At 36.9% G+C, this 17,549-nt stretch overlaps 1 protein-coding gene across 7 annotated transcripts in view; it reads right to left on the bottom strand.

Moving 5' to 3' along the window:
- Positions 1–17,549, bottom strand: part of LOC121415187 (histone-lysine N-methyltransferase ASH1L-like) — a 107,842-nt gene that overhangs the window by 73,614 nt on the left and 16,679 nt on the right. For 3 of the 7 annotated variants that reach the window (XM_041608346.1, XM_041608343.1, XM_041608344.1), the window contains exon 2: positions 17,216–17,347. In XM_041608346.1, coding sequence (XP_041464280.1) covers positions 17,216–17,290 — 75 coding nt within the window. In that variant the 5' untranslated portion in view covers positions 17,291–17,347. The other 4 variants (XM_041608347.1, XM_041608349.1, XM_041608350.1 and 1 more) reach the window with 4 other exon arrangements.

The raw sequence follows: 17,549 nt of genomic DNA, 5'->3' as shown, positions 1-17,549 counted from the left end.
TCCATAAACTTTCAAAGTTATGATGGTAATTCAACAGACACCCAATTCGGCCAAAGTTCATTGACCTTTGACCTTGGTCATGTGACCTGAAACGCGCACAGGATGTTCAGTGATACTTGATTACTCTAATGTCCAAGTTTAATGAACTAGACCAATAAACTTTCAAAGTTATGATGGTAATTCAACAGATACCACCGATTCGGCCAAAGTTCATTGACCCTAAATGACCTTTGACCTTAATCATGAGACCTGAAACTTGCACAAAATTTTCAGTGATGCTTGATTAGTATTATGTCCAAGTTTCATGAATCAGATCCATAAACTTTCAAAGTTATGATGGGAATTCAACAGATATCCCCAATTCGGCCAAAGTTCATTGACCCTAAATGACCTTTGACCTTGGTCATGTGACGTGAAACGCATGCAGGATGTTCAGTGATACTTGATTAACCTTATGTCCAAGTTTCATGAACTAGGTCCATATATTTTCTAAGTTATGATGACATTTCAAAAACTTAACCTCAGGTTAAGATTTCGATGTTGATTCCTCCAACATGGTCTAAGTTCATTGACCCTAAATGACCTTTGACCTTGGTCATGTGACATGAAACTCTAATAGGATGTTCAGTAATACTTGATTAACCTTATGGCCAAGTTTTATTAACTAGGTCCATATACTTTCTAAGTTATGACGTCATTTCAAAAACTTAACCTCAGGTTAAGATTTGATGTTGACGCCGCCGCCGTCGGAAAAGCGGCGCCTATAGTCTCACTTTGCTTCGCAGGTGAGACAAAAATCAATCGCAAGTCCCAAATGCGCGCTGTTGACTGGTTGAAATTCAAGTTGCGCATGATTCTTAGAGTTGCGATTGATTGTAACTCTTTCTGCAACGGGCACCTGCACAACTCCCTCCCCTCCACCCTCCCCCACCCCCACTTTCTCCCTCCCATCCACAAATAGTCAATCTGTAAATCATCAAAATCATAACTTGAATTGCATCTCAGCAGATATACATGTAGTGTGATATGGCATCATACCCAGGTCAGTTGCAAATTTTGTCTGCTCAGCTCCGGTCACCCCCACTCCAACAATGTGCTATGAAAATTAAAATCATCTTTGCTCATCCTTAAAGGTCAAGTCCACCTCAGAAAATTGTTGATTTGAATCAATAGAGAAAAATCAGACAAGCACAATGCTGAAGATTTCATCAAAATCGGATGTAAAATAAGAAAGTTATGACATTTCAAAGTTTTGCTTATTTTTAACAAAATAGTTATATGAACGAGCCAGTTACATCCAAATGAGAGAATTGATGATGTCACTCACTATTTCTTTTGTTTTTTATTGTTGGAATTATACAATATTTCAATTTTTACGAATTTGATGATTAGGACCTCCTTGCCTGAAGCACAAAATGATAAAATAATGGAATTCTACGTGTTCAGGGAGGAATGAAACTTCATTTCACATGACAATGACGAGAAAATAAAAAAATTTCATATTTCAAACAATAAAAAACAAAAGAAATAGTGAGTGAATGACATCATGGACTCTCTCATTTGGATGTAGCTGGCTTGTTCATATAACTGTTTTTGTGAAATGAAGTGAAATTTTGAAATGTCATAACTTTCTTATTTTACATCCGATTTTGATGAAATTTTCAGTGTTATGCTTGTTGAATTTTTCTCTTTTTATTCAAATCAAGTTTTTGTTGGGGTGGACTTGTCCTTTAAATCCTTCACCTTGATGAAGATGGATTGCCATCCAATGGTAACATGTCTACAGCAATGTTCACACGCAAGTCCACGAACTATATTTATTAAAGGTAAAATAAAATAAAGTAGTTGAAGCAAACAATTTTTTCATGAGAAAGTTCTTAAAATCAAGGTTAATTGCCACAATATTATCATAGATCTAGATCTTGTACATTAAAAATACACTAATCTTTGTAAAAACATGAAATTTTAGCTGATAACCAATAATTCTGATGATCAGTGGCACAAAAAGGCATATGTGGGACTGTATTAATATTAAAAAATATGTGACCTTTTATGGAATTACGGGCTTATTTCATTAATTTCTCAGCAATTACACATTTTTGGTGGCGGTGCTGGTTGTGGTAATGGTGAAAATGATGATTTTGATGATGATGATGATGATGATACTGATGATGATTTTGATGATGATGATGATAATGATGATGATGATGATACTGATGCTGATGATGATGCTGATGATCATCATCAATGGATGGTGGTGGTGGTGGTGATGATGATGATGATGATGATGATGGTAATGGTGGTGGTGGTGATGATGATGATGAAGATGTTGATGATGGTGGTGGTGATGATGATGATGATGATGATGATGATGATGATGATGATGATGATGATGCTACTGCTCCGATGATGCTGATGATGATCATGAATGTATGATGATGGTGGTGGTGGTGGGGATGATGATGATGATGATGGTGATGATGATGATGGTGGTGGTGATGATGATGATGATGATGATGGTGGTGGTGGTGGTGGTGGTGGTGGGGATGATGCTGCTGCTGCTAATGATAATAATTTACATCGCACAATCAATGAGAAATAACACACAGTATCAGTCAGTTCACTCCCCCTTCTACGAAACCTTATCCTTTCGTGTGAACACCATCGCAGATAGAAAGCCCTGGATGACACATGATGAAACCCAATACTCTTATCAACAAGCCCCGGAGATGACAGCTCATGATACTTGCAGACCATGCTCTAATCTGTCTCACTTTGATTAAATGTTGCCACAGCTACAGACATGAAATAGAATGTGTGGGGCTGCACCTGTGTCCTAGAGGTCCATAGGGAATTGTGAATGATTAATTTCTATTATTCCGATCAAGACAGGTACTCATTTGTTAATAGAAGACCAGATTTTTTGTCAGAATTTACAACTTCATCCCTTTTTCTCCAATCCTATTCAAATCACAATCATATAATTCAACAAAACTGTAATTTCCATAGATATTAATTAGGTCGAATGTGCTTTCCAACTCTGAGAACATGGGTAATTTAGTCAAAGTGAATCGATCGGAATTTCAATTAACAAATTTCTCAACTTTTATTACCATGGGCAATAACAAAGGAGACAACAAAAATTTGACCTTTCAAAATGGGTTCATTTCATTCTAGAGTTATTATTTTTGGTAACAGGAAATAAAGTTTGTTGTTGGATGAATCACTATTATTAATATTTTCAAATAGTTCTGTTATCGCATAAAAGGCTGGTTATTATGTACATTCTTTAGAAAAAATGAATACAACAATTAACCCGTTGCCAACGGGAGCCGGATATATACGGTTCCCTAAAACTTATTCATGTACGGGAGCCGTATATAGTCGGTTCCGCAAAGGCTATTACTCGCATCCATTTGCAGGCTTTAAAAATACAATTTCATACTATGTTTCTGCCTTTTCTGTGTTATAATTACAATGTCCATTAATTAAACTACACATTCCACAAAGTCATACGTTTTTACCTTTTGTTTCTATAGTTTATAAAGCATTATAAAACGAGTTATGCTTCGAAGAGAGTCCAATATTGGCGTACAGTGGGCATTGCCGCGATGGAAGCTTGATTTCAACGATTTTCAGTTTCGCAGAACCACGTATATACCGTAATCAATAAAAGTGAGGGAAAACAATGGGAGCAGCGAAATGCAACCCAAAACGCACGCAGAGCTGCGTGCGTGCGCTGATATGATCAACGATAGATCGAAAACGATCGATACTTTATAAGATTGCTTGTGAGGTTTCAAAAAGTCCGGGGTTCGATCCCGGCCGCGGCACCTATGCCCGTGAGCAAGGCATTTAATCTACAATGCTCTTTTATCCTGCTTTTCAAAGAAATGAAAATGCTATATGCATTACTGCTAACTAGGTGTGCACTTCTTTTTTTAAAAAAATGGCGCCGTTGATAAAATATAGGAAGAAGAAAAATCAGGGTTTCAGTTTATAACACATCGATTTTTGTTTTCTTCTTTCATTTAGGTGCATTATTTTGCCTCTTGAAAATGGCTGTCATAATATTCAACTTCATGAACTGATCAAGCTAGATCAAACTAGAAGAGAGTACACGACTTTAAGTTGATATCGATTTCTATAATCCTAAACAAAAAGTGTATACAGCTGGCTATTGAGAATACCTCGGATCGTACGTACACTCTATTTTGTTCTAACGATACGGATGTGGTAATTGATGGAGGCATGGCCCCCTTTCCTTTGAAAATCACAAAAGGGCATCCAGCGAAGGTCGATAAAGTTGCCACTTACTAACAATGTAAAAGAGTGACTTGAAAGGGAAGGATGTACGGATGAATTCACACTTTGTCAGTTTGGTTTAACACCAAAGAGTGATAAACGCCGTGACATAGGCATAATCATGCTAATGAAGACTAATATGTGTTATTTACGATGTACAAAGTATATGAAGCATGTTTTATCCATATCAGTAATCTCATATGAATTTTCGAAAAAAATATAAGGTTTCCCCAATTGATTTTATTCTAATTGAGTATGTTATCGTGGTTTGGTTTGACCTGCATATAAAAAAATGTGATGCGATAGGAATCCAGAGCATGGAGTAAATATGCATTCCATGGATATATTATTCGAGAAGATAGAGGGAATGAAAAGCAGAATATATTAAAATAAAATATTTATGTTTATGTCTGCAAACAGGCCTATAATGCTTTTCACGGAACAAATGATGTAAGCCGGGTAATGAATAAGTAGAGCGCCTTGATCACAATGTTTAGTGGATATTATATGAATTATTAATCATTATCATCATGCGGCTCGTTTAATTTTTTTTAATTGCTTGTTAGAAGGGTGCGAGAAAAACGGCATAAAGCATATTGTGATTCCATATACGTTCATTCAGTTATTTGTTTCATTTTTGGCCGTACTCCATAGAATATAACAGACGTTCAACTTTGATAAAGATAAATATGAGATAAAGCAATCAGTACATGAATTGATTAATAAAGACAATTAATTAATTAATTAGAGATAATATATATCACTTAATATGAGCTGGAATATGATATTTAGGCAGGCGAGAATGGCCTTTCTATGTATCTCTTTTGAAGCACGCTCTTCCTCTTACAGTTCTCTAATTAACTCGTTATATTTGTATTTTCATCGGAGCTCTTATGGATTGTTGGCTACAAGGAAAAAGGAAGTGGAGAAATAAAACATAATAATTATTTTAATACATCGAAATTCTGTAAAGGTGAATGTACCAGGTGAGAAATTATATACACTTACGACATTTTAGAATTATACTTTGGCAATGCAGGTTATTATTTTCAGAGTCCTTTTTCATCTTGACGAAATTGGATATTAAAACAAACTGAACGCAGGAAATAATAATTTCCGAACGGAAAGTTCCTAAAATGTTAATCAAATCATATATTGTCCGAAAATTTGACAGTGAGTGTGGCGAAACAAATGGGGGGGGGGGTTAAATGATGGAATATAATTTATATGCACTAGAATAAAAAAAAGGGTATAAAATAGTAATGGTGTAACTTGGGTTGCGATTTCATTGCTGACCTCTATTTCTCCCCCCCCCCTTTGCTTGTCAGAAAAAAGTAAAGAAAAAGTAGTGCATTTATAGTCCTCTCCACCAAGAATTCCTTGGTTCACCGCCGATCTCTGACAACTAGAATACCAGCAAAACCGAAAATGTCTTTCTGGTCACACTCATTTTTTTCCATTTTAAATTGACCAACATATACTTAAGTTATTTTTTCTTGCATTTTCCATGAATTACTAATCATTTGTTGATCATTAAATCCTTTGCACATACATGTCAAGAAAATAACCACACACGTTCTAAACTAGTGAAATAAACTGAGAATTGAGTAAGTTCACAATAAATAAAACGGTTTGCAGGGACTTATTGTATATTCTTGGATAATGAAAGAAAGGCAGAATGTCTTGTTTTTAATACAATTTTAATTACTAGAATCATTTGATACATAATATTCATTTTTTTACACAAATACATGGCAACGTCTCCGTTGGATTTTAAATTAAGGAAATAATTTGGAGGTTTTTGTTGAACATTTCTCGACGACGTATAAAATCTAGAAATCATTTGAAATTGATTATGGGCCGAATATGCCGGGCACCTATCCTAATGTAGGTTCTATTTTTAGTATGGGTTGGGCTTGGAGGGCCGGGTTTGGACATATTTCTGTGATGACGAGAATATACTCAGAAGGAAAAAAAAAGAGAGAGGGCCGGGGGCACGGAACGGGAGATGAAGAAGAGAGAGAGAGCATAACCCACTTGTCTGCGCAGTGTTGTAGTACATTTTTTTCGATTAAAAGCGCCTCGTATGAAATTGAACCCTCTCCCCCCTGCGTAAGCTACTGATTGAATAGAAGGGAAAAAAGTAAAGGGAAAATAGAGGAGAGAGAGAATATAAGTAGAGGTTGACTAGAGGTAAGGGGATTAGAGAGAGTAGAGGGGGTGGCATTCATGACAATAACAATAATATTTTTCAATCGAATTAAACTAATTTTTTTTATTCTTTACATGTAAAATATTCAAATGTTTACATAATATCAATGATAACAATTATAAACATTACTATCAACACTAACAATGATAATAACAAATAATAAAAGAAAATATAACAATCGGATAATAAAAAATAATAATAATATTGATAATAATAACAACAACAATGGTTAAGATTATGAATATAATAATGATAAGACAAAGAAAAAGATAAAATAAAAAAGCAGACGAAACAGAAAAAAGATGAAGGGAGAAGATAATGGTGATCATGGGGGATGGGGTGGGCTAACTTAAGTAATTGGATGATAAATGATAAATAATCTTCATAATAATTGTCGTATACCACCTTGCAAATTTTAATCGAGAAGATTATGATTTCTTGTTCAGAAAGTATTACTTGTATGCATATAACGATATTTTGAAGATTCATGTTTTGGGGGGCATACTTTTAAAAGGAAATATCATATTCTTCATTTTTTTTCATTTTGCATGAAGAGAAAAACAGAGAGAACAAAATTAAGCAAAATAGGACGACGGGAGTAAAAGAATGAGAATAGGTATAAAGAGAAAATAAGACGACGAAGAAAAAAGGCGAAAAAAAGAAGCACAAGCAAATTCATAACAAGAATAAATAGAAGGGAAAAAGAAAGAGAAAACTTAGGAGATGGAGGTGTAGGATTACACAATTATCAGTGAAGAAGAAGAAGGAGGAGAAAATGAAAAGGGAGCATTATAAAAAAGGAAGAAAAAACAAGGAGGATTTCATTTGCAAGAGGAAACAAAGCAAGACTATATCAAGGGAGAAGGGGGGGGGGGTCTATAAATAGGAAGTATAAGAACAAAAAGATGAGACAGAGATCGAACAAAAGAAGAAAGGAAATGAGGATGATAAGATAAGAAGAATATCGAAAAAAAAAGAATATGAGAAGAAAAGAAATGAGAATAATAATTTTGATAATAATAAGAAGATCGAAAAAGAAGAAAAGGAAGAAGAAAGGAAGGGAGAATATTATGATAATAGTAACATTATGAGAATATTATGATAATAGTAATATCGAAAAAGAAGAAGTCCAAGAAGAACTTCAAAACCCACATCACCAACAATACATTCTCAAAGAAGTCACTCTGTACGGACATTATAGCACTGGAGCGACAGGTGAGCTCTGAACTCCGTGCAGCCAAAACATGAAATGAACTACGCATGCGCGAAAACTATCGATCGATCAATTCACTCATCGTGGATCGCACACACGCTTTTGTAATCAACGATCCAGCTCGCACGCACGGAACAATGGAGCTGTTCGAACTTGACATGGCCGGCTGATTAATCTCGTTTGGGGTGTTAGAACCTATTCTACTATGCCGTCGCGAACGGGTTAACACCAAATCACGTAATCATCTGGATGAAATGAATCTCATAGGCTTTCAGAAGTATTACAGCAAGATTTGATTCAACTTTATCATAACAATTTTTTTATCAATATTCTGGATCTGGATGTATACCAGGCAGGGCCCTCCGGGCACAAACGCAGCAGGTACTTGACCTGATTTTGCCGGGACCAGCAGGTGCAATACACCATGTGAACACCCTACTCTTTGACGAATAGTGTATTGGTTTTAACGTGCATATGTTGCGACTGTCCTATACAAAGGACCAACATTTGCGTCTTTTCCGAGGGACAGATTATTTTTCAAACTGCATTCACACCTGCACTGAATACAATGGTGAGGCACGCTCACACACAATGCTATATAGCATAAGACATTTTTGTTAAACGTGTTTCGGCATGAGCGGGACTCGATTCTGATTAAAGAGAAATTCAAGATATAAAGAAAAGGGTAAAAACTGGAATAAATAACCTCTCAAACTCTTTGCAAGTTTGCAAAAAATAAAAATAAAAAGAATTGCAAAGGATTAAAGGTACCCTTGTGGCTGATTAAAAAAAAATATGTAGTCCCCAACAGTCATTTCTGTGTATAGTACATTCCAAAAATCTAACAGCAAAGACATGCAGGTGCATCATAGCCCCATCCTGCCCACACTGAAAGACTGTCTTCCAATAGTCAGCGCATGACCATACTCTTAGCTTTATGACGTAGTTTTGTATTTTAGGCCGTTTGGAGAAATGAGACTAAGTCCACTATTGTACCCCCCCCCCACCTAGTGCTAATTTATCACATTGGCGTACTAAATGGGGCTAGGAAAGTGATTTGATCAACAATTATCACTTCATAAACACACATACACAATCAATGTGCCGTTTTTTACAGCACTCCCACTGCACAACTTTGGAGGGAAACCTACACAATAGGGTTTAACAAGAGAAGGGTTTTCTTTTGTCTTCAAGGCTACGTGGGACAATCATCCTACTCACATGGATACACTCCCTTTTCCAGAAACTCCTGCTCAAAGGGACAGGGGGAAGAGAACACAATAGGAGTTAACAAGAGGCCTGCAACCTTCTTTGTTTTCAAGGTCAGGAGAGGACAAAAGGGAAGCGCTAAGCTAGCTAACCTCAGTGGAAACTGGATTCAGCAACAGTGTTTTCATGGGTACTTAGGATCTTGGAATACACCATCATTCTGCTTCGGATCAATGGCAGAGTGTAATGACTCTGTAATGGGTTGACAGAGATCATCACTCCAATATGGGATCATTAAGCATTCTTTGAAAAGAAACTTTAGAAGCAAGCTGTGGGTAAAAATAGCAGCACATAGTCCTAGTTCCTACAGTCAACTGCCAATAATTTGTTACATATAGAAACAGTTACAACAATGTTATCGCCAGGCATCTTGGAAAAACTGCAGCAAAGACCTACAAGAAACATTCCAATGCACACAAATTCTTTCATTGACTATTGTTATAAGCTACTGAAATCCAGGTATCTCATTGGCTCAGAGCTAGTTTGTCAGTTATTATCACTAACAAGATCCTTGGTGAAACACTCCCCAGGCAGGAGAGCAAACTAAACAGAAATTCCAGTAGTTGCAGTAAACCCTAATTTCATGAGAAAGTCTTTAAAACAAGGCTTAATTGTCAGTATATCACCAAGGATCTAGATCTGGTACAGTTACATAAACTGAACTTAGTGAAATCTTGACATCTACGCTGAAAAATGTTCGGACTGAAGATCCCCACCACAGATACATTATGTAAGCTCATGTGGGACAGTATATACATGTAATTATTGCTTCCAGTGTCAGGCCCGACGCTCTACCCGAATCCTGTGCTTATTTGCTGATTTCTCAGCAATTACACAATTTCTTCCAGAATCCTTTGGCACATACGTTTTATTTATACAAACAGACACTTTGGTGGTCATTTCATTGGATTCTGTACGAACTCATTTTGATATCGTTACCAAAACTAGCATTCACCTTTAAGCCTTGTAAGTTGGGTTCCTGCAGTTGCAGAACTCTTGCAGTTGTGCAAGTCTGGCTCTTTCCATACAATTATACAAATTAATTAATTCTTAAATTCCCATTAGCCTGACACAGGGAATCGCCTTTTCCCTTATTTCCCCAATGTATTTGAAAAAAAGGACGCTGTTAGAAACAAAAGAGCTACATATTTATTCAAAATTTGAAATACAAGTTACGTGGTTCAAAGAAAACTACCGGTACCAAAAAAGATATTTACCCAACTTCTGCTAACAATTCAAACTTTTCAATGACAGAAACAAATTTTGAATTCAGCAACCATCGTTCCTATTTCAAATGTAAATAGGAATAACTGCTGCTTATGCTCCACACAGTCTATACAGAACAGTCAAGGAAATATCAAATATTTTTAATTCATCAACCATTTATCTCGAGATAATTACAAGGTGGGAGAAAGAAAATTTATTTTCAGTGCTTTAAAATGAATAGAAGGAAATATTGAATTTGTCTAATTCTCACTTAATATAACAACTTAAGGAAGTATGTTTGAGAATTCAAGGGGAATTCCCATATCACCTGGACAAAGTCAAGACAAGACAACCCTATATGAATTTGAACAGCTGCGGCAATAATCACATTTAATTGTTGTTTGGACACGGTCTAATCATGGTATGATAGAATATCTCAAAGGCTTGAATAGAGCAAGCTTCCCCTCAAGACTATACTCATGTTATGACTGTGAATAGGCTTATGCAGCTTCTGTGCTGGGAGTGAAGGATGTGCACACGATGTGTGCAGGAATGACCGATTGAATCCAATGACCGGGGTAATAATACATCTGTAAAGTGCTTTAGACACATCGTTCTGGTGTATCAAGCGCTAGATAAAAGCAGATTATTATTATTTGCTTTTCATGCTTGTACCGAAATTTTTACCTGACTGCTAGAAAGCATGAATGCCTGTGAGCAAGCAGCCAGGGGACCAACGGCTTAAGGTCCTCTCCGAGGGACCTGGTAATGAGGATAAATGCCTTACCAAAGGGAACTAGGGCACCACTTGGGAATTCCGGGTGACCGGAATCCGAAACCCCCGCTCTACCGACTGAGCCATCTTGTAAGTTGCCGAACAAATATTTTCCAATGGTATATTGTACATGTAGTGCAGTACTTTGAAACACCTGAGCGAAACCTATAGGCCTAATATCTTAGCACAAATAGGATTCTATTTATTCAAACAGAAAACCACGCCACAGGAACCTTGTCCTACACATTGCTATTGTTGCACTGCATATAGTGTAAGCTACATAATACTTCAATACAGTTTATTTAGACCTGTTATATTAATATGCTCTTACCTCAGATGTGTTCTGAGCAGACATGTTCCCATGTTCCAAAGTAAACAACCACTTCTGCCAAAAACAGGCCGGACATCACGAAATGTTTTGACTAAAAACTGTCAAAAGGAGACAGCATCATGAGGAAATAGATCCAGAATAGGTTTACATAGGGTAGCAAGCAATTCCGGCATCCGACCACTTTAGAACGTGGACAATTCAATGAATGGGGTACGTGTGCAGCGGAGTGGTGTCGTCTGGGGATTAAGCACACTTCTGAGTTGAATCGCTCCACAGAGCAGATTGCGTTGAACAATTGGAAATAAAGTGTCGCTTGAGAAAGAATGAAAACAGCAACAGTACGTCTTAACAATGGACATATTGACTTTATCTGTGGTTAGTATTAGTACTGTACATCAAGCACTGGTGCAATAATAGTGGTCAGTTGGAAACAAAGATTACGTTAAAAGACAAAGCCACTAGATGCTTCAAAACCATTTATTCAAAAAACCCAACAATTTCTTGAATATGAGCATCAAACATGTATACGGAGGTGTTGTTTTAACTGAGTAGCTTTGTGTAGGAGTGAATGAATGGGCAGTTACATAAAGATTGATAAAATTTCTTTGTTTCCTACGATCAACCCTTCCATTTTTAGACCTATTTGGCATTGTATTACAGCATATCTGCAGACATTTCCTTGGATGAATGTAAAACTATAGTCGCTATCGTGTACCACAACACATCAATCGATCAATAAGGAAAAAAATAAAGTACTCTCTTATTGTTTTTAGATCTAGAATAAAAAAGGCTGAAGTGACAGACTACATGTACCACTACAGAAGGATTACATGCTGGAAGTAGAATAAAGAAATGATATAGCCCTATAGACATTGAAAGAGATTATCCAATCCAACTCACCACAAGATCCCCCTCCACAGAAAGATTATCAAGCAAATTCCCTCAAACAACTCTCCATTTTACAATGAAGGGCAATCGTCATCTCACCTGCATGCACGCATTTACGCAGTTGTCTTGCGGTTTCACAATAAATGACGGCACTATCGCTATTGTTGATAGGTCTAGAAGAGAACATCTTTTAACAAGCAATCTTTGGCCAGACAAAGGGTTTACTCAACAAACAATACAGTCCTGTCTTATCTCCGAGAGTACATCTCTATTAACAACTCAACCACAAAGTCCACCAGGGTCTGAAGTCTATAGTTATTGGTGAAGACGCTTGAAAGGAAAACAGCAAGGTTTGGAGTCTGGGCGACCTTAACTGACCTCCAGAAATATACCTAGAATTGTTTGGATAATAACAGAAAGATCACAAACAAAGTAGACACTTCAAAGATAACTGGGATATATTAACAAATGAGAATGAACAATGTTCACATTTGTTGACTGACTGTATTGAAGCAACATAATCACATCTTCTATTTCTGGGAAGGGGGGCATGTTTTTAATGGGGGATATTTCCAGTCTATTTGGCCAACAACGTTTATTTGCTGGATTTTTTTTTTACCAATAACCCCATTTTCTGTGTATTCTTACCATAAACGAAGGTACAGCAATTTTCTTACAGTAGATTCCTCCATTTCTTGGAACATAGCACAAAGTAGACAGTATGTACATGGCTGGAGTGTAGTAGTAAATAATGAAATACAGTTTATCTTCAAATTATTCACATACATTCCAAGATATATTTTTTTTTATATCATGCTAGCCATTCCATTGGCATGAATAAAAAAAAAACATACCACATGAAAGTCGGCAACATGACAGGAGCCGTTTCAGATTCCCAAGCCTTCTGCACTTGTGTAAAAATATCATGTCTTTCAGATCCCAAGCAAAACATCATCAATCACCCCTTTAGGGGACTCCAGAGTCACTGGTTGCCACGTCAACAGTCAAGGTCGCCCCAAGGGTCGGAATTTTCAGGAAAGGGAGTGACATTGAATGTCACAGCAAGGGGAGGGGTAGGAAGGGAGAGAGGGGGAAGATAAAAAAATTCTACTTTCCGTGATACCAGGATGGACGTGACATAGCCTTTAAACCAGGCATTGTGTCTGTTTGGATATTTATATATCACATACCTACCTACTGAAAAAAAACGACTCCGGACTCTGAAACAGAGGGTCGTGGGTTCAAATCCCAACCACGGCATAATTTCCTTCAGCAAGATATTGATCCACAATGTGCTGCACTCAACCCAGGTGAGGTAAATGGGTACCTGGCAGGAATTTATTCCTTGAAACGCAGCGCGCGTAACAGCTGCACTGCTAAAGCCAGGGTAATTATGCTGCATATACTGTAGAGCACTTAGAGACTTCTGACAAAGTAAGTGTTAAGCGCTATATAAGCAAGTATAATTATTATCATTACTTGACGAGTAATATAGAGTCGCAAGGCCTTGTCAAAAAGCTAGTCAAAGAAGTCAGTTCAGCTTCACTCTTCATACCCTTGCATAATGAATTCTTCTCCGCTATACCCATTGAGCTCAAAACTAAAGTTTACAGGCAAAGAAAATATACCCCTTTCACACTGAGCTCTTCCAAATTGAACTTAAAGGGGGGGAAAAGCAGCGAAAGGTGCAATATGAATAGCACAGGTGAGTAAATAATTTAATTCCAGGGACCTGTCTTACAAAGAGTTGCAATTGATCCGATCAATAGTAACTAAGGAAAGTCAGCAAATTCAACATATAAAATGCATGTTTGTTAAAAAAAAATTCTACATATGAATGTATATCCAAAAATAATCATTGATTTCTTGACAATTTGGTGTGTTTTCCTTTGTTTACAATGGTCATTTTGCAAATTTCTTGTTGAAGAAATAATGGCACTGATGGATTTCCACAGAGTTACGATTGATTGGATCACTCGTGACTCTTTGTAAGACGAGGCCCAGGAGTTCAACAGGTAAATGTTTGTTTACCTGTGCCCTTTTCCAGACGATTCCCAGCTCAAGGTCACCGGAGAAAGAGATCACTATGAACAATGTATTAGACAAAGGACATTCTTTTAGCCCAGAATTGTACTTTCAAAACATGTACTTGTAAAAATCCACACCACATTCATGTGTATATATTCATTTTAAAATCTATGTTTTGTTTTGAATAACAAAATTGTGAAAAATGTCTTCATGTATAAAAGCAACAACAAAAAAACGAATTTTCTTATTCATAAAAGTTTCATACAGTCCAAGGACTTCACAACAATGGAACAATTCAAAAAGTTAGTTTTCACTCAAATGCTATGTGAGTGGGGGGGGTGGGGGTTAAATACATATGATTTTTTTTGGAAGACTTAATAAGATTACACTCTTTACCTGCTTTTACAACGAGTGCTGGTCTATACTTTGGTGAAATTTTTAAGAAGGCAAAACATGTAGGCCTACCTATTGTGCTTGTACAGTTATATGGTTGTCCAGTAATCCCAAATAATTATTGCCCTTTGTACTGGCCATATTAGCTAAGCCTTTAATTTACAGTGAGATAAGTACAACTGTAAAAAAAAAAACACACGGACATCTCCCTCAATCTCTATCTTCTCATTTCTCTTCCTTTTTTCACCCCTCACTCTTATAATGAAAAAAAATGACCAAGAATTAATTATCCTTCACCTACATGTACATACTGGGGAAACCCTTTTCCTTTGGAATAGACCTATTAAAATGGCTACAATTCTTATCAGAACTGGGATCCTTAGAAAGAAATTGTCTAAAATCATCCCTCATGTTTGTTAGTTTCATTTAAATCTCACTGTAAAAATATTTATTGAAAAAAGGATTCAAAAAAGAGTACATCAATTCCTTCTGTCTTTCTGTTGGTCTATCTTGCATGTTCTCTTCACTTTCCAATTATTGCATCTAATGTGCTTTGAAGGCATAAACACCTATCCTAATTGGAACTTTTAATTAACAACTGAGTCTTGACAGAAGTCTAGGCAGCACATGTTTAACACTCACTATGCCAATGCAGAGATTGAAGAAGCTACAGTACACGATACCCAATTGCCTCTGGTAGTCTAAAATTTCAGACCCCACTAGTGTGTTTGAAGAAATCGAAAGTCTGTGTCTGTAAGATACACTTAAAGATAAATTCCAGTTTTGGTAACAATCTCAAAATGACTGCATACAGAATCTAATATAATGACCACCCAAGTGTCTGTTTGTATGAATAAAAAAATATTTGCCAAAGGATTCTGGAAGAAATTGTGTAATTGCTGAGAAATCAGCAAAATAAGCGCAGATTCAGTCACTTCCATCGGGTCTTTATTCCAGCAATAATAATACACGGTCCCACGTGTGCCTATCTGTGTCGGTGATCTTCAGTGTGAACAATTTTCAGCGTAGATTTCAAGATTTCACAAAGTTCAGTTTATGTAACTGTACCAGATCTAGATCCTCGATGATATACTGACAATAAAGCCTGGTTTTACAGACTTTCTCATGAAATCAGTGTTTACTGCAACTAATGGCATTTCTCTTTAAGCACCAAAGACACTTCATTACATGACTTCATATCAATTTCCAGTCAGTGATCACCCTCACCTCTGATGCTTCCCCCAGAAATGATCTCCGGGCCCCTTCCGTTTCAGAACATTTTAGCTTGGATGCGTCATGATGTGAGGGGCGAAAGTTCATTTTCCTCTTTCATAGATCTACCATATATTACAACTCTTAAGGATGACTTCTATTACAGCTGTTTGCCAAGCAAACAAGTGCTGATTATGAGTGTAATTTCAGTTTCGCTTTCCTGTTTTACACAGTGCAAATACACTTTGAATGACGAAACTCATTTTACAATAGGTCTATCATTTTTAACATCATGCAGTGAGCATTAGTATGCACAATGCAAGGAGGAGAAATGAAAATCTACTCAGAGACAAGGTCCAATGGAAAAGTAAGACCTAAAATAGAATAATTGGATCAAACAGGAAACTTCTGCTTCAGCTAACTGTTCACAAAAGGCGGTTTCAAACCACCTCGATCACAAGAATCCCCGTTAAATTACGAGAACTTTTTAAGGCTAAAAAATACCCGTTAATTATTCCTGCATTCACACCGCCCCGAAACACATCCTTTGGGATAAGTTCCCGAAGTTACGAGCATGCGCAGTGTGGTCTGATAAGCAGGCAAGGCGGGAGATTCAAAATCACTTGCCCAGCAGCCACCCACGCTGCCGCGCCCAACGACACGCTGGGATAAAAGTTCCCGTAATTTGCTTTCACATCGCCAAAATACCTGCGACCTTGGAAAAATCCCCACGAAAGTTCTCGTAATTTCGCCAAGTACCTACTATTTAGCGGGTATTTTCTTTCGGGGAAATTACGCGTAGTTTGCTTTCACATTACCAAAATACCTGGTATTTTCTGATCAGGGTAAATTTCCCGATCAGAGAATACCTGGAACTGGCGAACTTCGAGGCGGTCTGAAACCACCTATAGTCAAATAAATATGTCATGAAATCTACTCTAAATGATTATATGATAAATATCTAAGAGTGGATTCCACTTTAATGTGGAATGGATTCCAATAATTTCAGATTAAATTCTATCATTAATTGGAGTAGATTCTTCCCAATTTAGAGTAGATTCCAATTCAACGTGATTGAATCCTGTTTTTTTTATTACAATTAAATAAGAAAAAAATAAACAAGTGGAATGCCTCTGGCAGCCTTGCATGCATTACGCGGTTCGATACAGCAGAAGTGCTGACTTTGAAAACAGCTTTTGAATAATTATTCACAAAAGAAAACAAAATATTTGTAATAAATAACAGACAAAGAGCATGGATATTGTTCAATATTCACTTAGCAGCGTCCCCAAACAACGGACATACCACTTCATCCCAACATAAAAAATAGATCCATAAAAAAATAGAATAATTGAAATAATGAAATGTAGGAATAACAAATACCAATGGAAACGGAGTATTGTCAAGATTCCCGCCATGCAAACATGGCTTCAGCTCAGGTAATGGCAGGTTCCGCATGGCTGATTTTCCCCACTCACTCTCTGAACCAACAATAGAAGCCAACGTTCTCCCCCACTGCAGCAGATACAATCAAAAGAAACATCGAGAAAGGTAAAAGCTCGTTATTTCCATACTTGCCATCCATGCGCGACCTACAAGGAAACTTAAGTTTGTTTTACATCATAATAACTGTAAGACACCACACATGGTAGGGGGGAATTTATGAATGGGGTAATAACAGGACCATCACACAGGGAGAGGGGGGTCATTCACACAC

The sequence above is a fragment of the Lytechinus variegatus genome, chromosome 5 (assembly GCF_018143015.1).
Source record: "Lytechinus variegatus isolate NC3 chromosome 5, Lvar_3.0, whole genome shotgun sequence".
Taxonomy (NCBI): domain Eukaryota; kingdom Metazoa; phylum Echinodermata; class Echinoidea; order Temnopleuroida; family Toxopneustidae; genus Lytechinus; species Lytechinus variegatus.
Note: the sequence above shows the minus strand (reverse complement) of the source record. Positions and strands in the feature narration are given on the sequence as shown.